Source organism: Hypomesus transpacificus, chromosome 3, assembly GCF_021917145.1.
Source record: "Hypomesus transpacificus isolate Combined female chromosome 3, fHypTra1, whole genome shotgun sequence".
In the NCBI taxonomy this organism is placed as follows: domain Eukaryota; kingdom Metazoa; phylum Chordata; class Actinopteri; order Osmeriformes; family Osmeridae; genus Hypomesus; species Hypomesus transpacificus.
In genome coordinates this window covers 769,731-791,585 of record NC_061062.1, presented here as the reverse complement: position 1 = coordinate 791,585, position 21,855 = coordinate 769,731, and the positions used below count along the sequence as shown (strand labels likewise).

The 21,855-nt window shown below is 51.5% G+C and overlaps 1 protein-coding gene and 1 non-coding gene across 2 annotated transcripts in view; both read right to left on the bottom strand.

The window, feature by feature from the left end:
- Positions 1–52: 52 nt before the first annotated feature.
- LOC124466556 lies at positions 53–166 on the bottom strand. Its single transcript, XR_006955954.1, has one exon. It is a non-coding gene; the product is annotated as a U5 spliceosomal RNA (small nuclear RNA).
- Positions 167–2,273: 2,107 nt separating this feature from the next.
- LOC124464327 (RAC-alpha serine/threonine-protein kinase-like) overlaps positions 2,274–21,855 on the bottom strand; it is a 32,858-nt gene continuing 13,276 nt past the window's right edge. Inside the window, exons 3-14 of the mRNA XM_047016275.1 lie at positions 16,552–16,680; positions 15,017–15,128; positions 13,915–14,038; positions 11,820–11,951; positions 11,578–11,643; positions 11,068–11,136; positions 10,758–10,883; positions 9,816–9,944; positions 5,154–5,368; positions 4,481–4,568; positions 4,184–4,286; positions 2,274–3,364 (exon numbers count right to left, since the gene is read on the bottom strand). Of these exons, the coding sequence (XP_046872231.1) occupies positions 3,285–3,364; positions 4,184–4,286; positions 4,481–4,568; positions 5,154–5,368; positions 9,816–9,944; positions 10,758–10,883; positions 11,068–11,136; positions 11,578–11,643; positions 11,820–11,951; positions 13,915–14,038; positions 15,017–15,128; positions 16,552–16,680 (1,373 nt within the window). The 3' untranslated portion in view covers positions 2,274–3,284. The remainder of the gene's footprint in view (positions 3,365–4,183; positions 4,287–4,480; positions 4,569–5,153; positions 5,369–9,815; positions 9,945–10,757; positions 10,884–11,067; positions 11,137–11,577; positions 11,644–11,819; positions 11,952–13,914; positions 14,039–15,016; positions 15,129–16,551; positions 16,681–21,855) is intronic.

Below are 21,855 nucleotides of genomic sequence, written 5' to 3'. Positions count from 1 at the left end.
GTGACCTTCACACTCATCATAAGCACTATATCGTCATTTGAACAGTTGAGGAGGCCCCGCGTAAGCAGGGCATCAAAAAATTGATTGATACTCGTAATGTTCCTCTCCACGGAAGTCTTTAGTAAAAGGCGAAAGGCTTATGCGTGTTGAAGAGAAACCAGAGTGAATTGCGCTTAACATGAACGCTTCTACCGACCAATTCTCGGCCATGACAGTGCAGCTAATGGTTTGAGATTGTGTTTTTCAAGTTACCCACGCTAGTACTTATAAACTTGTTTAAAGCCACAGATGTGCAACACATGTTAGTATGTCAAGTATTAGACGGCTTCGTCTTTGGTCTTCGTACACGCGAAAAGCATGATGGGAAGTAACAATTACGTTGTGCGAGACGGAAGATTTTCGCAATGTAACATTAGCCACTATTTAGCTAATTTGTTTTTTACTTTTCTCATTACTTGTATTTTAGAACTGGAAAAAAAATAACATTAGCCTACATAAAAACAGGACTCTGAAGTTTGAACAAAAGTTTGGCGTGAGATTCCCATACCTGTCAACAGTTTGGTACAACATTTGGGGCTCAGGACGAATACGTGTAACCAAAGTCATTTTTCATATCCCTTCCACACCTTTAGAGAAGTATTAATTTCTTTGAGCTGTGCATTTTCGTATACAACCTGCCTCACAAAGAGAAGACACAGGATATTAAAGGATTGATTATTGCTGAAAACTGGAACGGAAAATTGTACGATTAAGCCAAAAAGTGACACATTTCCCCACACCCCAGTACTCAAGGGAGAGCAGAGCGTAACTGCTGCCTCTGAGCAGTGCGTGGTTGTAGTGCAGCTGGAGCTAGGTAAGGAGCGGTTGTCAGGTGAACCGCACGCTGGGCCAAACCGCGGTCCTGCCGCTAGACGCAGTGCTGTGCAGCTGGCCGGAGCCAGACTCGGAGCCCTGGCTGTCAACATCTGCTCCAGAGAGCTCGCCATCTGCCTGGGACCCGGGAGACCCTCTCCTCCCGCGCTGCCCAGCTGCAGGAGCACACGTGGACCTGGGCAGGCAGTAAGACGCTGAAAAAAATTGTGGACAAATTCTATACATGGACTTTTGCCTGTTATTAATTTCAGCAATGCTGTGAAGAAATCTACAGGACAACAATAACTGGCCTCTCTAACAGTACAACTGACCCCAGCTTGCCCCCTCCCCTCAGTATGAATGGTAGAGCCTCCCTTGTGTCTGTTTGGTTTGGTTGAGGGTTTCAGGCAGAGCAGCATGTTGTCTGGGTGGGAGATATGATAGTCAGCGCTGGGTCTCCAGGGGGATGGTTCTTGATGCTGATTTATTGTTTTGTGAATTAATTGAATATATTTAAGTCACCTTAAACTAGTAATGAAAGACAAGTCAGATGCAGACTGTAGTTAAGACTTAATTTAATCAATGTGAAAGAATAAAAAGAAACACATTTTATATATATATATATTTGTTTTACTAAAGCTGACTACAGCTGTCCTCTGTCTTGGAATTAAGGAGGCAGGTACAAAATAGTAAAACATTTAACCATATAAAAGTATAAAATGCACTCCCCATTTTCATAGGGTCATAGCAAAGGGTGAGTGTGCAAAGTAATAAGTAACAATCAAATTCAACAACTGAACAGGTTTGTTCGTACAAAAAGGATAGAAGTGAAGATAAAATTGAAAAACCATTACATTCAATAACGTTTGATGCACTTATGAATAATGATGATCAGTCAGAGTTTCTGGAAACACTCAAAGTATCGTGTGCAACATTTGAAATATGATTTTCATTTTCCAATATTCTTTGTTTACCTACAACATATGTAGGCCTATAGGGGGAGGGGGGTCATTCAAACAAGTATACATATAACGATTTGCTCTTTAAAGTACAAAAACGTGTACAAATACATACATTTTGGAGCAACAAAGTGCATATCATTGGCACAGTCAAACTAATTTAGTCCTCTACATCTTAACAGAGCAAAGATGACTCAAGTTATATTTCCCCCTGAACCAGAAACCCAGTTTGCTGCTAACTGTTCCTGGAGGAGTGTGGACATTGTTAGGTGACCTCATTGAGGCTGTGGTGACGCACTGGGAGAAAGACACCCAATACTGTAGAGGAAAACCCCCAGTCAGAGGGGGGGGAGGGGGGAGAGGAGAGAGAGGGGGGGGGGAGAGAGTGGGGGAGAGGGGGGGGAGAGAGGGGGGGAAAGGGAGAGGAGAGAGGGGGGGAGAGGGGAGAGGGAAAGAGGAGGAGGGGGGGAGAGGGGGGATGATTCCCTGATTCCGTAGGAAGCTTGAGTACCTGATGGCTGGTTCTGAGGGAAGCCATCCCTTTCAGAAAGCTGTTAGAGCCTGACCTCATACACACAACAGGAAATTCATCTTTCACTGGCTACAGATAAACAGTTACAATTGAAATACATTGCAAGTTAGCTTTTACCATCACCTTACATCTCCTCAGAGTCAATATTCTTCATGTTTGGCATTTCTGACATCAAGAGTGTTTTGGAAAAGGAATTGATTTGACCGATTCCGGCGGGATCTCTGCACTTGTCCCTTTCAGCATGTTACAAACACCTTTTGTGTTAAAGGACAGCACTGCAGATTAGACCTGCAGTTATCTACAGCATTCTTTATTTTGTTCAATGAAACTTTGAGCGTGGAAGAAAGAAAATCTGTTTCAAAGGATGGATATTTAGTCCTAATGGATCTGTTGTGTTCTCCAACAGAAAAAGAAACAAAAAAAAACGTCAAAAACCAAAGTGTTTTTACAGGAAGTTTAAATACTAAGTTGTGTGGAATTCAGATATTAAACTCTGATTACCATGGAAACATAGTCATTGGTCAAGCTGGTCCCACGTATGTCTGTCTATTCCTAAAGGTGATGATCCTCTGAAATGAGTATTGTCTTGTATAATGCACATTGTACAGTACAGTATGACGCTGCAGAAAAAAACTACACAATGTTTGAGGAAGTGTAAACAGTCAGCGTTGGTTACCATGCCAACGCAACGGCAGTTCTACCATTCAGGATAGAAGGAGGTCTGAACATCACTGTCAACTGGCTGCTACTACAGTTTAACATGATCACCCATGGTCACACAGGCCACTTCAAACAACCAATGATCTGGCTGTTGGGTAGAGTGCTGTGAGGAGAGGGGGCCTGGGAGGGTGAGGCTGGGGGGGTGAGGCTGGGGGGGTGAGGCTGGGGGGGAGGGAGCTGGGGAGGAGGGAGCTGGGGGGGAGGGAGGGTGAGGAAGCAGGTTAGGCTGTTCCACTGGCTGAGTAGGAGAAGTGTGGGAAATGAGGTCTCTGTTCGCTGTCGAATGACTCCATGCTGTCATCTGGGGAATGAAACAAGCACAGAGTTCACTTCCATATACATTTTTGTATTATTTATAATAATTCAACAATAAACATGATATAATAAACATGAATAACCCTTCATCTATAACTTGATATAATCTGAGGTATTGGGTGTCAGGTGGGGGGATAATGGTGTTCGGTCGCCGTCGTTACATCATCCTACCAGCATGGGGCAGACAACCCTCATAGGAGCTGAATCACCATGCTTTACTGAACAGGATGATTATACAGGCAGAAGAATACAAACTCATACTCAAATTCTTTTCATGTTTCCTAGTCGAGAAAATATATATTCAGACCTTGAACTGGTAGATATGTGTGAAGAACCACTTTCCTCTATTTGAAAGTATAAAGAGCAACCAAACAGAGCCACCCCAGCATCATCCTGTCATTCCTGGGAGGGCCTGATATTAAAGTGGATGTGTGAGTCATGGGGCTTTCTCTCATGAGCACCCCCAGCTGAGTGACGTGTCAACCTGCTGTCTATTCTGCTGTTAAGAAGAGTGAAAATGTCACAGTGTTCTTGAAATGATTCTGTTAATGTCTATTTATTTTTGATGAAATCTCTCAGGGGAGAGATGTATTTTAGACACAGGTCAATGAAAGAGGATCCAGTACTTAGCCTTGATCATAATGGTCACATGGTGAACAGCTACACTATGATTATCACAACCACAAACCACGGTGTGCAGGCCCAGTAATGGAGAAGGGTGGAGCGTTTGTGAGAATGCGGTGTGTAGTAGTCTGTGTGTGTGTTGGGTTCAGTACGACCCCAGTGCGTGTGCGTGTGTGTGTACCTTGTCCAGGTGGTGTGATGGTGATCGTCTGTGCTGTGAACTCCTCGTCGAAATACCGAGTGTCTGTTTCCGAGGTAACCTGTGGCTTGAAAGGCGGGACCAGCTGTGGAAGCAAGGAAGGACAGGAACTTATTGGCACATCTGGGCTGTCAATCACACCCTGCCAACAGTTTTGGCCACATTAAAACAGAGCATGTCTCTAGGTAGTGCTCTGAACAGCTTCCAGCTGACACAGGGGGTTTCTGCTCAGAGCTGAATGCAGCTGAGTGAAGACAGGGGACATAAACAGGACATTACCTTCTTCTCATAGACATCCTGCCATTCAATCCCAGCAAAGAAGCTGTGCTGCATGATCTCCTTAGCATCGTCAGGCCCGCCACCTAACCTGCAAGAAAACCAGACCCAAACCTTAGAATTTTAGGTCGATGTTTAAGAAGGAAGATAATTAAATTAATTTACTGTTGTTGTAAGCTGTGTTGAGGCGATGTGTTGTGTTGAGAAGATGTGCTGTGCTGTGTTGAGGTGCTGTGCTGTGTTGAGGTGTTGTATTGAGGTGTTGTGTTGAGGTGCTGTGTTGTTGTGTTGAGGTGTTGTGTTGAGGTGTTGTCTTGAGGTGCTGTGCTGTGTTGAGGTGTTGTGTTGAGGTGTTGAGGTGCTGTGTTGTGTTGAGGTGTTGTGTTGAGGTATTGAGGTGCTGTGCTGTGTTGAGGTGCTGTGTTGAGGTGTTGTGTTGAGGTATTGAGGTGCTGTGCTGTGTTGAGGTGCTGTGTTGAGGTGCTGTGTTGAGGTATTGAGGTGCTGTGCTGTGTTGAGGTGCTGTGTTTAGGTGTTTTTTTGAGGTGCTGTGTTGAGGTGTTGAGGTGCTGTGTTGTGTTGAGGGGCTGTGTTGAAGTGTTGAGGTGCTTTGTTGAGGTGTTGAGGTGCTGTGTTGAGGTGTTGTGTTGAGGTGCTGTGTTGAGATGATGTGTACCTCTGTTTGGGGTCCTTCCTCAGCAAGCCAGACAGCAGACAGCGACCCTGTGCCCGCAGGGTGCTCGGGAAGCGGATCTCCTCCATGAGGATCAGCTCAAACAGCTTCTTGTGGTCCTGGTTGTAGAAGGGCAGCCGGCCGCACATCATCTCGTACATGACCACGCCCAGGCCCCACCAGTCCACCGCCCGGCCATAGTCGTTGTCCTCCAGCACCTAAGGACGGGACAAGTTAACTTGTCTCTCCTCCCCCTCAGGACGGAAGCTAAGGGACGCGAGTCCTGAGGGGACAGCAGGGAGTGAAGGCAGCGAGGAGCAGGACTCTGCAGGGGGCCGTGTGGTGAGCCTCTGACTGTGGCGTCACATGTGAGCAGTCAGGATCGCTTCCGTCACGTCACCCTCCTGTGAGACCGTGTGCTACGGGCGTCCGACAAACAGTTCGGTCCAAACGCCACTCGTTTAGTTTAGAAAACAAGGTAATCAAACTGATAGTGGCATCCCGTTAGGACATGGTGTGAGGCCTCCTCCACCCCCCCCCCCCCCACCCCCCTGGTCTGGGCTTTCCTGGCAGCTCCAGTCTACACTGACTCACGTCTCACATTAGGGGCAGGGATAGTGTTTCCCTCAGAGCCCTGCATATTTAATCACCAGAGGTCTGCAGTACTCGCACTGGACGAAGGGAAGGCTGGGCTGGTCAGCAATGTAGAGCACAGATCCAGTGACCCCCCCCTCACAAACACACACCCTCACACACACACCCTCACATACACATACACACACACACACCCAGCATGACAGTCAGTCGTTCACACCAGCACCAAACCACTGCTGGGGGTTTAGAATCAACGAGGCTGCCATCGGCTTTCTGCTGACTGCATGTCTCCTGATATTCAACAGGTTGCTCTAAAGAGAGTTGGTACATTGCCTCTTGGGAAATGTAGTTGCCTTGCCAGGAGGACGTTATAGGCAAAGTCTAGGCAAGCAGTACAGCATGTTCTTAAACAGGGCAGGGTGATCTGAGGTGACAGTGACAGGGCCAGGAATAGCAGGACAGGTACAGCTCACTGTGGGCACACTGAGAGAATCAAATATGGACCAGGTCGTGCCCAGACCCAACTGATGTAGAGACACAAGATGTGCCCGTAAAAGGAACAAAACTGGTGTGAGTCGGAGTGTGTGTGTGTGTGTGTCAGAGTGTGTGTGTATTAGAGTGTATGTGTACCAGAGTGTGTGTCTCTGAGTGTGTGTGTCTCTGACTGTGTGTGTGTGTAAGTATCAGAGTGTCTGTATCAGAGTGTGTGTATCAGAGTGTGTGTGTCAGTGTGTGTGTATCAGATTGTGTGTGTGTGTGTGTGTGCCAGCACCATGCCTGGTGCTACGGTGAGTGTGGAGTGTAGAGGAGGAGGCAGGGTAACGTGAAGCGCTGGCGGTGCTAGGATTACTGGGTCGTCTCTATTTCCAGCGCTGCTGTCGTGTGATTCACACCAAGCGACAGCTGGGCCTGCAGCTGCCCCATACATGTAGTGCACACAGCTGTGGAGCTGCCAGGTCCACAGGAGCTCAGCTCATCCCTCACTCATGGAACCACGACGGCTGGCCTCCCTCCCTCCCTCCTTCCCACACTCTTGACCTCTCCTTACCTCCCTCCCTCTCCCTCCTTACCTCCCTCCCTTAACCCCTCCCTCCTTACCTCCCTCCCTCAACCCCTCCCAGCCTGCATGCCCTGACCAAGTGGCTGCATTGCTATAAAGGACAGAGGTGAAGTGAGGAGAGGAGAGGGAGAGGGGAGGGCAGGAGGTGCAGGGGGCTGAGGGCAGGAGGTGCAGGGGGCTGAGGGCAGGAGGTGCAGGGGGTTGAGGGGAGGAGGTGCAGGGGGCTGAGGGGAGGAGGTGCAGGGGGCAGGAGAGGTGCAGGGAGCTGAGGGGAGGAGGTGCAGGGGGCAGGAGAGGTGCAGGGGGCTGAGGGGAGGAGGTGCAGGGGGCTGAGGGGAGGAGGTGCAGGGGGCTGAGGGCAGGAGGTGCAGGGGGCTGAGGGGAGGAGGTGCAGGGGGCTGAGGGGAGGAGGTGCAGGGGGCTGAGGGCAGGAGGTGCAGGGGGCTGAGGGCAGGAGGTGCAGGGGGCTGAGGGGAGGAGGTGCAGTGGGCTGAGGGGAGGAGGTGCAGGGGGCAGGAGAGGTGCAAGGGGCTGAGGGGAGGAGGTGCAGGGGGCTGAGGGGAGGAGGTGCAGGGGGCTGAGGGGAGGAGGTCCAGGGGGCTGAGGGGAGGAGGTGCAGGGGGCTGAGGGGAGGAGGTGCAGGGGGCTGAGGGGAGGAGGTGCAGGGGGCTGAGGGGAGGAGGTGCAGGGGGCTGAGGGGAGGAGGTGCAGGGGGCAGGAGAGGTGCAGGGGGCAGGAGAGGTGCAGGGGGCTGAGGGCAGGAGGTGCAGGGGGCTGAGGGCAGGAGGTGCAGGGGGCTGAGGGGAGGAAGTGCAGGGGGCAGGAGAGGTGCAGGGGGCTGAGGTCGAATGCTGTGTCTGGTCTCTCCACACATCATGATCCTGGTTCCTAACCATCATATTTATCTTTCCTCTCCTCAAGCAAACATCATTAAACAAACAAGCCACGCTTCACTGAGAAACAGAGTTCATCTCATGTCAAACACTCAACCACTCTTCACTGTCATGAGTTCACTACACCAGACCCAGTAAACCCTGCTCCTGCCCTATGCTATTAAAACAAATATTCAATTGACTCATTTGAAAGTGTAAATTGTGCAAACAATTATTAATGTCAACCCTAACCCTGGTGGTAGAAGGTGTCTCCCTTTCCTTCCCCTCTCTCTCTCTCTCTGTTCCCCTCTCTCTCTCTCCCTCCCCCCCCCCTCTCTCTCCCTTCTCTCTCTGCCTTCTCTCTCTCCCTCTCCCTCTCTCTCCTCCCCCCCCCCCCCTCTCTCTCTCTCCCTCTCCCTCTCCCTCTCTCGACCCTGTGGAATATTCCCAGACGGTACAGCATTCCTGTGCAGCACACACAACAAGGTCATTGTTTACTGCGGAACAACCTGTAACACTGCCTGGCCCTCACTTTCCATGGAGACGCTCGGCAACGACCCCGTCGCCACGGTAACGCCCCCTGATGCCTCCGCCGCTGCAGAAGCTGGAGTAATCACACACAGAGAAGGAGAAAGAGAGGGACAAAGGGAGAGAGAGAGACAGAGACAGAGGGAGAGAGAGAGAGACAGATAGAGAGAGAGAGAGAGAGAGACAGAGGGAGAGAGAGAAAAAGAGAGAGAGAAAGAGAGAGAGAGACAGGGAGGGAGAGAGGGAGGGAGGTGATGCCTTCAGATCTTACTGGACCAGACAGCTTTCTGCTGTAGCCTCTGATATGAATAGATGCCTTGCTTGCCATGTCCTACTGCTCCTCCTCACTGCTCCTCCTCACTGCTCCAGCAGGAGCGTCCAGTCCTCTCTGTATAAGCACCACATAACTCCCACACTGGCCAGTCTCAGCCTGACTGTGGTGGCCATGGTTACTGTGCAGAGGGGAGGGGAACTCCTTCCTGGAGACCCAGTGGGGGGGGGGGGGGGGGCTATCATGGATGATGGAGGCACAGTCCCAGTTATGGACCTGGGGACCAGAGGGGCGGGGGGGACCGGGGGGGACTAGAGGGGCGGGGGGGGACCGGGGGGGACCAGAGGGGCGGGGGGGGACCGGGGGGGGACCAGGGGGGCGGGGGGGGACCGGGGGGGACCAGAGCACCCAGGCCCTGGTGACAGCAGGCCTCCTGGGCAGCAGGGGGGCCACAGCCCTCTGGTCCCCCCCGCCCCCCTGGTCCCCCCAGGTCCCCCCAGCCCCCCTGGTCCCCCCAGCAGCTGTAGGCAGTGTGGCCTGTTGTTCGGGGCTGCCAGACCCCCGGCAGATTCCTTCCAGAGGCTAAAAACAACGAGATGGCAACTGTGTCAACACTTCTCTGCTTCTCCCAGAGAGGCATTCCTCCAACAGGAGGCTGGAGGGCAAGCACACACACACACGCTCACACACATCCTCACACACACATACACAATGCCTTATCGGGTTACGGCCCACTCAAACACATGTCATACCTGCACGCTATCAAGAGAGCCAACGCCACTAAGAACCCTTCCCAGGCCTGCCTTGAACACGCGACTCACCCCAGGCCCCAGGCCTGGACCTTACACAGGCATTCAGCAGCAGCTGCAGGAGCCCAGTCGTCCACATAGCTGTCCCCCCCAGCCGCCAGCCCCCAGCCGCCAGCCCCCATCCCCCAGCCCCCATCCCCCAGCCCCCATCCCCCAGCCGCCAGCCCCCAGCCCCCAGCAGAGACACCAGTGCCACCATGACTCAGTGTGTGTCGTCACAAGACCCCGAGTGCTGCAGGTCTCCTCAGTCAACCTTCACTTTTCCTGCTTCTGGTCCTTACTTCCTGTCCTCTTGAATTAGCCTGAGCCACTTGGGGATGGGTATAGCTCAGGGGTTAGAGTACTTGACTGGAGATCAGGAGGTTACAGGTTCAAATCCTCCCTGGACATGATCTTTATCATTATTCCTATAGATAAGTGAACTCATAATACCCAGACTTTTCCTATATGTCGATGAGCCCCAATAATGATCTAATGAGTTATCATTAGTTGTCAGTGCAGCGTGGAGCTGTGTTCAGGGGCACATCTCACCTCGGGGGCCAGGTACTCGGGGGTCCCACAGAAGGTCTTCATGGTGGCTCCGTCCTTGATGCCCTCCTTACACAGACCGAAGTCTGTGATCTTCACATGTCCGTCTATGTCCAGCATCAGATTCTCCAGCTGAGAGACGAAGGACAGGGAGACAGGATGTCAGGAGACGGGGTCAGGGGGTCAGGAGATAGGAGGTCAGGAGGAGGAGACAGTCTCCTGGTGTCAGTCTCCTGGTGTCAGTCTCCTGGTGTCAGTCTCCTGGTGTCAGTCTCCTGGTGTCCAGGGTCACACAGGGCCCTCCAGCGCCAGGCAGGCCACGTCAGCACATCCTCCTACCCTGCTGCCCTGCGGAGGTTCTGCTGCCCTGGCACACTCAGCAGAACCTCTGCAGGCTGGGAGCTCGCCTCATAAACCCAGGGGGAGGGGGGGAGAGAGAGAGGGAGGGGAAGAGAGAGAGGCCAATGCTGACCTGGCTGGTATAGTTTCGTCAGCTGGAGGGAACAAGGCTACAGATGCCCAGACTACCCCCACCCCCCTCCTCCTCCCCCCCTCTCTGTCCTCCTCCCCCACCCCCCTCCTCCTCATAGAGATCAGGAAGGAGAAAGGAGAGGAGAGAGGGAGGAGAGAAGGGGGGGGAGGAGGGAAGGGGCAGGTCGATCAATAAGGCCCTGGACGCTGCTGCCTCGGCTCTGGAAACACTATTTATAACCTACAGACTGAGAGAGGAGAAGAGGAGAGAGGAGAGGAGAGGAGAGGAGAGGAGAGGAGAGGAGAGGAGAGGAGAGGAGAGGAGAGGAGAGGAGGGGAGGGAAGGAGAGGGGAGGGGAGGGGAGGAGGGGAGGAGGGGAGGAGGGGAGAGGAGAGGAGAGGGGAGGGGAGGAGGGGAGAGGAGAGGGGAGGGGAGAGCCGAGTGGGGAAAGGAGAAGAGGTGTGTTCCCCCACCTTCAGATCTCTGTAGACCACATTCCTCTCAGCGTGGAGGTAGTGCAGCGCCGACACGATCTCCGCTCCGTAGAACCGAGCCCGCTCCTCCGAGAAAACCCTGTCCCGGGACAGGTGGAAGAACAGCTGTGGGGGGGGGGGGGGGGAGAGAGAGAGAGACACAGAGAGAGAAAGGGAGAGACAGAGACAGACAGAGAGTAAGCAGGAAGAGAACATGAGAGTCAGGATGAGTTAGAGTTACTGACTACTGACCTTTAACCTAAGCGTGAGGAGCGTGGGGGTGAGGAGCGTGAGGGGTGTTCCTCCTCACCTCTCCCCCGTTAGCGTACTCCATGACGAAGCACAGCCGGTCAGGGGTCTGGAAGGAGTACTTCAGACCCTGCGGAGACAACACATCATGACTGAGACGCTGTACACACACACACACACAGATACACACACACACACACACACAGATACACTCACACACACACACAGATACACTCTCACACACACACACACACACACACACACACACATAGCAGCTATGCTTTCTAGGAAACAACGTTCTGGAAGAAAAGGAAGCTGTCTACAAAGCTACCTTAGAGCAAGGCAGAAGCCAACAAAAAGAAGAATTCTTTGAAACAAAAGTGTGCTTCATTGATGAGTACTTGATGAGGACTCTACTGTACTCTACGTTAACCTCCTCTGATGTAGGCTTTTCTATTCTCCTTTCCTCTTCTGCAGTGTGTAGAGAGGAGAGAGCGGGGCTGAGGTGTGTCTGTGTGTGTAGAGAGGAGAGAGGGGCTGAGGTGTGTGTGTGTGTAGAGAGGGGCCTCACCGTCAAGAATGGATGTTTGGAATTCTGGAGCACTCGGTTTTCTGTGAGTGTGTGTGCCACTTCATCCTGAAACACAACCACAAAGACAGTTTGTGCACCTCCCACAATGACCTCATGTATTTAGGTATCAGAGACCACCTCCTCTCCCTCCCTCCCTCCCTCCCTCCCTCCCTCCCTCCCTCCCTCCCTCCCTCCCTCCCTCCCTCCCTCCCTCCCTGTGGACACCAGCGGTCGTCACTCACTTTTGCTACAATCACTTCCTTCTTTAGGATCTTCATGGCGTAATATCGTCCTGTGGCCTTCTCCTTCACCAGGATCACCTTCCCAAACGTCCCTTTGCCCAGCAGCTTCAGGTACTCAAAGTCGTGCATCGTCTGGGGGCGACAGAGGGAGAGAGAGGTGTCGTCTTTCAAACAGAAGCATTAACCAACTCTCTGCTCTAACCAGTTAGACATTTAATCCCCATGACAACAACACAGATGCATCTATGGTACTATTTCACCCATTCCGCAATTTCCCCTCATTTAGAGCTGGGATTACAGGCATCCAGGGGTCCTGTGACCTTCGACCTGCGACCTGGTGAGGAGCCTGAGAGGGGTTGCTGGGGAGGACATCCTATCCGGTGACCCCCAGACCTGAGTGACTTCAGAGCACACGCATGCTGGGTGATGAAACCAGGACCCTCACGGTATCTGGTGCTAAGCCATGTGGGTGGATGTAGGGGCACATGGGAGTGGGGGGAGGGCACAGTAGGAGGAACAGTAGAGTAGCTAAGTATGGCAAAGTTGGAGGCAAGGTGATTTGAGCCCGGGTGAGGCTGGATGTTCCGATCTCCAGACTTTCTGAGATAGGCATCACTGGCACTGCACTCCAGTGGATCTCATCCTACCTGTCGGGAAGATCCTACCAGGTCTCCTGGGGAGGCAAACTGTCAGGCCCTCGCCAGCTCTCCACTGGTGTCCCACAGGGCTCCGTCCTTGGACCCCTCCTCTTCTCTCTGTACACGACCTCACTTGGACCAATCGTCACCTCCCATGGCTTCTCCTACCACTGCTACGCTGACGACACACAGCTGTACCTGTCATTCCCCCCGACTGATCCGGGGATCTCAGCTAGGATTGAGGCCTGCCTCACAGACATCTCCGCCTGGATGACCGAGCACCACCTCCAGCTGAACCTCACCAAAACAGAACTTCTCATCATCCCGGCTAAACCCTCCATCTCCCACGATCTGTCAATCACCCTGGGATCGGCGATGTTGACCCCTTCATCCTCTGCAAGGAACCTTGGGGTTACCATGGATGACAAGCTCTCCCTCACGGCCCACATTGCTGCAGTCACCCGGTCGTGTAGATTCACCCTCTACAACATCCGGAAGATCAGGAGATACCTGTCTGAGCATTCCACCTAGCTGCTAGTCCAAGCACTGGTCCTCTCCAAGTTGGACTACTGCAACTAGCTGCTCGCTGGTCTCCCAGCATGTGCAACCCCCCCTCTTCAGAGGATTCAGAACACAGCGGCCCGCCTGGTCTACAATCTACCCAGAGGCTCCCATGTTACCCCGCTCCTCATCTCTCTCCACTGGCTACCCATCAACGCCCGTATCAGATTCAAGACCATGGTACTGACCTTCCGAGCAGTGAACGGGACTGCACCCGACTACATCAAGTCTCTCCTGCAACCTTACACCCCCACCCGTCACCTACGGTCTTCTTCAGACAACCGCCTGGTGGTCCCACCGCTCAAGACCGCCCGGTCCCAACCCAAGCTCTTCTCCTGTCTGGCCCCCCAATGGTGAAACCAGCTCCCCACCTCCATCAGGGACACTAACTGTCTCCCCTACTTCAAGAAAAGGCTCAAGACACACTTGTTCCGGGAGTACAACGGCACTTAGGAATGCATGGCTGGACCTGATGTTAGTTTCCTCCAGGATCACAATGACTCTTATTGAGTGACTTGTTGCTCTTGTAGGTTAGTTATAACGAAGTTAAGTCTTGTACTTGCTGTGAAATATTTTACTGTTGATTGTTCTTCTACAGGTACAGTCCTGCACTTTTTGTGGTTCATGTTGTTTAAATTTGTAACTTGTATAACTGCATGCTCTTATGGGTCTTCCCTTTTGGCACTTGTTTAGTTTTTTCACAATGTATGCTTCATGTTTTGGCTGCTTGCAATGTTTGGGACTACCTCGTTGTTATGATCAGTGACCTATGCTCTTTTGTAAAGCTCTCTCTTGGAAGTCGCTTTGGATCAAAGCGTCTGCTGAATGCATAAATGTAATGGATGTGGAGGGGTGACTGGAGGCAGGATGAGGCAGGATGAGGCAGGGCAGCCTACCACTCTGAGTCTGGGTCTGGTCAGGTACACCTCCATGTCCATGAGGTCTGGGGACGAGTCCATCATGTCATCCTCCTTGTGGAGGCTGTCAGCCACCGTCTGGATGACTGTGGTCCACTGCTCCCTGGGACAGGAGAGAGAGAGAGGGGCGGGGGGAGAGAGAGAGAGAGAGAGAGAGAGAGAGAGAGAGAGAGAGAGAGAGAGGGAGGGAGGGAGGGAGGGAGGGAGGGAGGGAGGGAGGGAGGGAGAAAAGGACGAGGCAGAGATAAAGAGTGAAAGATAGTGAAAGATAGGGCAAGAGACGGATAGAGAGAGGGAGAGAGAGAATTAGAGAGAGGGAGGGAGAGAGGGGATACACTTCATTACAACACCCAATCTGATACGATGTAATCCACCAGCTCAACTATGTAATGGTTTTAAGATTGTCATCTTATCAACAGGAAGGCAATTTGGACTGTGAAGTCCCATCAAAAGACACTTAGGGCCTCATTTACTAACATTGCGACCGCAGCTTAATCTGCGCCTTTGCCCAACCGCAAATAGTGCAGGGTGTATTTCCGCATTTGGCGTGGTATTTATCAAACCAGATACTTGTCAGGCAATCAGCGCCTTACTCCGCCCTTTAGTGTTAATTAGCGCGCCGTTAAAAGAGGGGAGAAATCGCCTGCATGTTACTGCCACCATGGGTGATTCAAAGAAAGAAAAAGAAGGTTCAGCGAACAGGAGTTAGAAATATTGGATCACAAAGTTACAACTAACATGTTACAAGGAAGAAATACACCTCTCCTCCCATCTCTGTGAGGCACACGCCCACTTTCCCTTATACCCTCCCAGCAGCAGTAATCTGCATTTTTACTCAACTGTAAATATGGTGTTATGTCTTTACCCGCTATTTTACACCTGAAATGGGCGCAATCCTGTTAGTACATGAAGCCCTTAGTGTCCCATGTGCCTGTGTGTGTGTGTCTACACGTGTTTATGTCTGTGGTCAACTTCATTGATAGTGACATCATGGAAACGTTTTCCCCTGTGTATCAGAGTAAGTGTGTGTGTATAAGAGTGTGTGTGTATAAGAGTGTGTGCGTGCGTGTGTGCCGCTTGCCTCTCCTCAGGGGTCTCCACGTGGAAGGTTCGCTCGATGACCGTGGTCCACTGCAGACAGCGCATAATGAATGTGTTGGGTCTGGGTCTCTCTGTCTTCATCAGCTGACACTCTGGACCGCCAGGGAGCGAGGGAGAGGAGGAGGAGGGAGAGGAGGGGGGAGAGGAGGAGGAGGGAGAAGAGGAGGGGGGAGAGGGAGAGGAGAAGGAGGAGGAGGGGGGAGAGGGAGAGGAGGAGGGAGAGGAGGAGGAGGAGGGAGAGGGGGAGGAGAGGAGGAGGGAAAGGGAGAGGAGGAGGAGGGAGAGGAGGGAGAATGGAGTGGGAGAGAGAGGAGGGGGAGGAGGGAAGGGAGGAGGGAGGGAGAGGAGAAGGAAGAGGAGGAGGGAGAGGAGGGAGAAGAGGAGGAGGAGGGAGAGGGGGGAGGGAGAGGAGGAGGGAGAGAAGGAGGGGCAGAGAGACCCACAGTTACAGCCATTTATCTTTATCTCCCTCCTAACAGACCCTGCTGGCCGGCCACGCTGGAACATCACAGGTGTGCTGGGTGGCTCCATACTCTCAGACAGAAGCTTCCCTTACAGCGCTCTCACTCCATGACTGGGAACTCTCCCCAGGTTATGGCCTTAATAGTCAATAACAAAAAGACAGAATTTGAGATAAATCAAACTGTGTGTTGAAGTTGTCAGCTAAGAATCCCTGACTGTACTGAGGGCCAGTCAAGTTTTCCCAAGAAGACTAAAGCCCAACAGGGCTTCAAAATACAGCAACAACAACAAAAACCTCGTTATTAACATGTTCAGCTGTGACTGATGTTCCAGGATGCGTCATTTCATCATCTGACACAAAATGGCGACCGTCTGGCAGATGGAGGAGATGTGAGTGGACCACCACTGAGCCCCAACATGGCTCCGTCAGGGTCGACAGTCGCTCCCTCCCCCTCGCTGTGCCCTGCTCCTCTGCCTGGGTTCAGTGACTCAACACAAACTCTGCAGACGGAGATGTATACAGCGCAGCGCCACAGATAAATTATTGATATCAGCCGCTTAATAACCACTATAACTCAAGAATGTCAGGAGGAAACATATTGTTTAACAAACAGTATGTTGTCTAATTACTCTGTTCAATCATCTGCAGAGCTGGGAAGCACACGATGGCCAGCAAAGCAGCTCTCTAAGCTTTGTGAGGTGGTGTTTCTGAAACACAGGCTCCTGTAGTGACAACGTCTGCCGTTTGACAGGAAGCCTAATTAGGGGTGAAATCAATGACGTGGCGTTTTTTTGGTATAAGTCTCTACAGCATCACCTGTTCTGTGAGTTAGCTTTCTCATTCACTGGTCATGGCACATTATTCTAGAAGGTGAGGCTGAGGATGTTGGGGGAGGAGGAGTAGAGGAAAGAGGAGGAAGATTAGGAGAGAGTAGGAGGAGGTGAATGAGGAGAGAGAGAGTAGGAGGAGGAGGAGGTGGATGAGGAGAGAGTAGGAGGAAGTGAATGAGGATAGAGAGAGTAGGAAGAGGTGGATGAGGAGGAGGTACTTACGTGCAACGGAGAAGTTGTTTAAGGGGGTTTCCAGGGCAACCACATCCTGCGGTCGCTCCTTGTAGCCGCTGAACGTCCCATCACTCTTCAGCAGGAAGTACCTCGGCCTCCATGTCTTAATGTGTTCTCCTAGGGGAACACATGAACGTTTGACAGCATCTTTCATTGCCCAAGGACTTTTCCAATCCAAAGAACACAAGTCACCAAGAACGCCAAAAATACCCGGAAATGGTCTTGATCCGCCCTTTTTATCGAGGATGCATCGAATGGTGACTTGGCCAGCGAGAACATAGACATAATAAAGAGTAGACGCCGCATTGGCCGCTGGGCGCCAGAAATGCAGCTGCCATCTTGGAAAGGTCAAGTTCCTCGTTGCTTAGCATCAGAATAAACAAGATGCCAGCACTGTGCAGCATATTCCTGCTCAAATCGGCGGACAATCGCAAACAAGGCTCAGGGGATTACTTTTCACAAGTAAGATTTAACATTACCATACTATTGGTTGTATTTTGTGAAAATAATAACCATGTCCTGTATCATAGCTACATGTATGACCTTTGCAGCAAAGCAAACCGCGTAAAAAATCAGTTCGGTATTCAGTTCGGTATGATTAATTAAATGCGCTGTCAGCTCATTGCCCCAGCCAAACAGATTACACTGAGTGGAGCGGTTGACCTTTCCAAGATGGCGGCCCCACGGCTCGTCAGCGCCTGGAGGCAGTAGCGGTCGATGCGGCATCTGCTCTTTATAACGTCTATGAGCAAGAACGCATCGGATTTCCCACAAGTCATTGCAAGAACACGCATTTTTTGATTGGAACCATATTTGGGCAATGAATAATGACGTGAAACGAGAACACAAGAACGGAAAAAAATGTGGGTTGATAAACAGCCTCTGACTCAGAGTATGCTGGTACAGGTCTGCCCAAAAAATCTCACCGGTAGTTGTAAGTGTCTCTCTGAAAAGTTGTGGGATTACGCGAACACGTCACACAATGCTTCAACCTTTAGATCTGTACATGTACAAGCAAAGAAAGAAAGAAAAAAAGAAAGAGGACTACAGATATAACAGCCTTGTACTGCAACAATGGGAACGCTAGAACACTAAGACAGGCCAACGTGATGTCATTCACAAATCAGTTTAAGGTTATTTTGCTGCTGCTCAACATCAAAAACAGAGACTGCCAAAAGTCGCTAGATTTGTCACTCCTCGAAAATCTAGACAAAGTCGCTAAATTGGCAACACTGCCGAACAGGTCTTGTTATAAACGCGCCCGAAAGCGTCCGATCGTGAGCGTCCGCTCGTGTGACGGTGGTTAGCTAGTTTGCTACCGTTAGCTGTACTTTTTTAACCAATTTGTGAGTTGACGATTATTTTCATATTTAAGGCCCGTCCCCCTTATGGTTCCTGCGAGGCAGCTACTGCCCCGTGTGTGTCCATCCTACTGTCTCACACACACATACAATCCTCACACACACACACTACATTTATTCCACACCCCGTTCAGGATACGTTGAGCCAGATGTTTCAGGACGAGGAAATCACAAACAGCTTACACAACACAAAGACACAGCGACTCAGAGAGCGGCCTGAATATTTATACAGGAAAAGTGTAATTTATTTTTAATTACGGGACTTGAGTATTAACCCCCTGCAGTGTCTGAGCAAGCTGTCCTTAATTGCCCCATTTCCACTGACACAGAAGTGCGTGTGTGTGTGTGGGGGGGGGGGGGGGGGATCAGTCAATGCCGCTGAATGACACGGACACACACACACACATGGACACACACACACAGGCCTCCACAGTTTCTTGTCGGAGGAAACAGTTCAGGGAGCTTAAGAACAGATTCCTAACATCATCATCAAACATGAGGAGATCTGGACATAACAGACAAGATGTCAACGTTCAAAACATCACTTCCTCTGCAACTCACTTCTCGGTTCTCCTATTAGACTGCCAAAAGACCCCAGTGTGGATGAGGAGGGGCACTGGGGAGATGCAGCCCAAGCCTGGCCAGGAAGCAGATGAGTGATTGACCACAGAGAGGATGAGGTCTCACCATTCTCCACAGCAGGGCAGAAACACCAGACAAAAACACCTGCCTTACGGCAAGCGGAGAGGTGGCAATGCTGCCAATCACGACAGGAGACCAAACATCTGTCTTCCAGAGCTGAAGCTTCAGGTTTCCTGCAGCAGCAGATGTCCCTGTTCTGACGGCTGGTGCCATCTTTCATCACTGGTGAGCCAGGAGATTTTCATCTCCTGAGTAATGTAGGGGTTAGTGTCTTTACACCAAATGCATCTTGTTTAGAAATTAAACATGCTCAATTTTGTCAATGTTTGCAGCACCATCTGACCTGTTCGTCTGAAATCTCTGCTCTTGGTCAATTCAATTAGCTGCAATTCCTGTCTGTTTCAAAACACAGGGCTCGCAAATAACTGCACACATCATTCATCCACTCTCAAAGATGCCAGGGAAATCCCCAATCATGTTTGATGCAGAGTAGTCAAAAGCATCATTGAACGCCACTAACTCCCCAAACATCCACTGTACACACACGCCTCTCTCCAGCCCTCTCCCCATCCCTCTCTCCAGCCCTCTCCCCATCCCTCTCTCCAGCCCTCTCCCCAGCCCTCTCCCCAGCCCTCTCTCCAGCCCTCTCCCCAGCCCTCTCCCCAGCCCTCTCTCCAGCCCTCTCCCCATCCCTCTCTCCAGCCCTCTCTCCAGCCCTCTCCCCAGCCCTCTCCCCAGCCCTCTCTCCAGCCCTCTCTCCAGCCTTCTCTCCTGGGACAGTCTGTAAACATGTTGAGCCAGCATAGACGCCTGCAACTGTGTCATCCCAGCACCGTGACATCACAGGGTGGGAGGAGCCAGTCTGCTTTCTAAGATAACACACAGGAAATAGGACTGACCAGTTGCTTCTGACCAGAAGCTACACTGTGATGCGTTTTTGTATCATTAGTAAAAAAAATCCTAATCAAAATAATTCCCCTTCGGCAGTCACACAGAATAGTTTGACGGTTGTAAAAATTCCTAAACAAAAGCCAACAAAAGCCAACAATTGCTTGGGTAAACACAGTTTAGTAGAACTAAATACTGGTGAGTGCCAAACTGAGCAGGGTCAGACGCCATTAATAAACAAAGCCCGAGGTGAGTGAGTGTGTGTGTGTGTGTGCAGTAACGTGTATACTTTATGTACAAGTAGGTGTACATGCATGTATATCCGACAACAACAAGAACTCCAGCATAGAGCCCAGAGCTCCCAGTGTCTCTGACGCACACTGGCACCAAGGACCCCCAGCCCCCTCAAGCCCCCCTCAAGCCCTCCTAGGCACCCACCCCAGATTGGCACAAGTTGGTGCCTCCCGGGTCCATAATGACGCAACACAGCATGCCAGTCGCTACGGACGATGACATTCTTCCACGAGGAGGCGGGCTGGATCACATGCTGAGGTGACAGTGACCCTGTCACAGCGCCAAAACAGAACTCCGCTACCGTGTGACGAGGGAGGCCAGCGTGTTGGGACAGGACAGCTTGAATGGAGCTTCTCTCTCTCTCCCTCCCTCCCTCTCTCTACATCTCTCCCTCTCCCTTCATCTCTCTCTCTCCCCCCCCTTCTCTCTCTCTCCCTCCATCTCTCCATCTCTCCCTCCCTCTCTCTCTCCCCTTGTCTCTCTACTGTCCCAGAGACTGAAGAGGTGAGTTCAGTGACCCAGCTCATCATAGTGGAATTTAACACATAGGTTACTCCAGCCCCCAATACACATCACACAAACACACCAACGCACACATACCCCAGGCCTGCACACACACTCACACGCTCTCTCTCTCCACAGAATGTGAAACACACGGTTGTTTGTGCAGGGCTTTTGCTGTTCTTCAGAGGTCATGCACATCTTAGCCTTGTGGACAAACAGTCTACTGTTCCCAGAGCTGCAGCCTAGGACCTGTAGAGAGGAGATGGAGATAGGAGATGGAGAGAGGAGAAGGGGAGAGGAGATGGGGAGGGGAGATGGAGAGAGAGGAGATGGAGAGAAGAGATGGAGAGAGAGGAGATGAGAGAGGGGAGATGGGGAGAGGAGATGGGGAGGGGAGATGGGGAAAGGAGATGGGGAGGGGATATGGGGAGGGGAGGTGGAGAGAGATGAGATGGAGAGAGGGGAGATGGATGCTGTTCCAGAGTCACTTCTTCAGTGCTGCTCATCTGAGAGGATATCCTAACAGCCCCCCTTATCAGAGACCACGCAGGATGTCTGTCTGCCTGTCTGTCTGTCTGTCTGCCTGTGCCTGCCTGCCTGCCTGCCTGCCTGCCTGCCTGCCTGTCTGTCTGTCTGTCTGCCTGTGTCTGTCTGCCTGTCTGTCTGTCTGTCTGCCTGTGTCTTTCTGTCTGTCTGTCTATATATCCAGTCTGGTCTGTATTTCAGTTGAACTCTGTTCATTTCCTAACGACACCTCTTCCTCTTTCTATCCCCAGAACTTCTCCTTTTACCACTATCTTTATTTGTGCCTTGAAAGTGAAACTACAAACAAAGCCCACGTCTCTACTGCTGGTATGACTCACAGACTGACCTGACCTGTGCTGGCTGAGACAGAAGACTTCTGAGAACTCAGAGAGATGACAGGCAGCGCTGGAGGAGAGAGGAGGAGGAGGAGGAGGAGGAGAGGGAATGGAGGAGGAGAAGAGAAGGAGAGGAGGAGATTGAGAGGAGGAGGAGAGGGAGAGGGAGTGGAGGAGGGGGAGGAGAGGCGAGGCATGGAGGAAAGGGGGTGGGCAGGCACACAGAAGACTGTCCAGGATGTAGAGAGAGACAGATCACTGCATATGTTCGCTACATATGTACACCATGCCTGCGTAGGCAAAGTGTGTATGTACTACTGTTTGTGCTTGTATGCGTGTGTGTGTACTGCTGTGTGTTTGTGTGTGTGTGTGTACTGCGGTTTGCTTGTATGCGTGTGTGTACTGCTGTGTGTGTGTGTGTTGGGGGATATGCATTGTGCTGTCAGGCACTGACAGAGTGTCTTTACATGATGAGCAGCTGCTGGGGTCTGGCTGCTCGCTGGGCAAAGTGGAAAATAATGAACTGGGAGGCTCTGCCAAACACACGAGGATTCATCTTGATTTGCCAACTGCTGCATGGCCTGTATGTGGACAGCACCAATGTGTCAGTGCCACGCCCTCCACACACACATGCTACACACACACACACGCCAAGACTTAAGAGCTTCCTGACAAATATATCATTTGCTGTGAAACCGAGTTTTCAAGCAATTTTCCGTGATTGAACATGCATGGCAGTATTA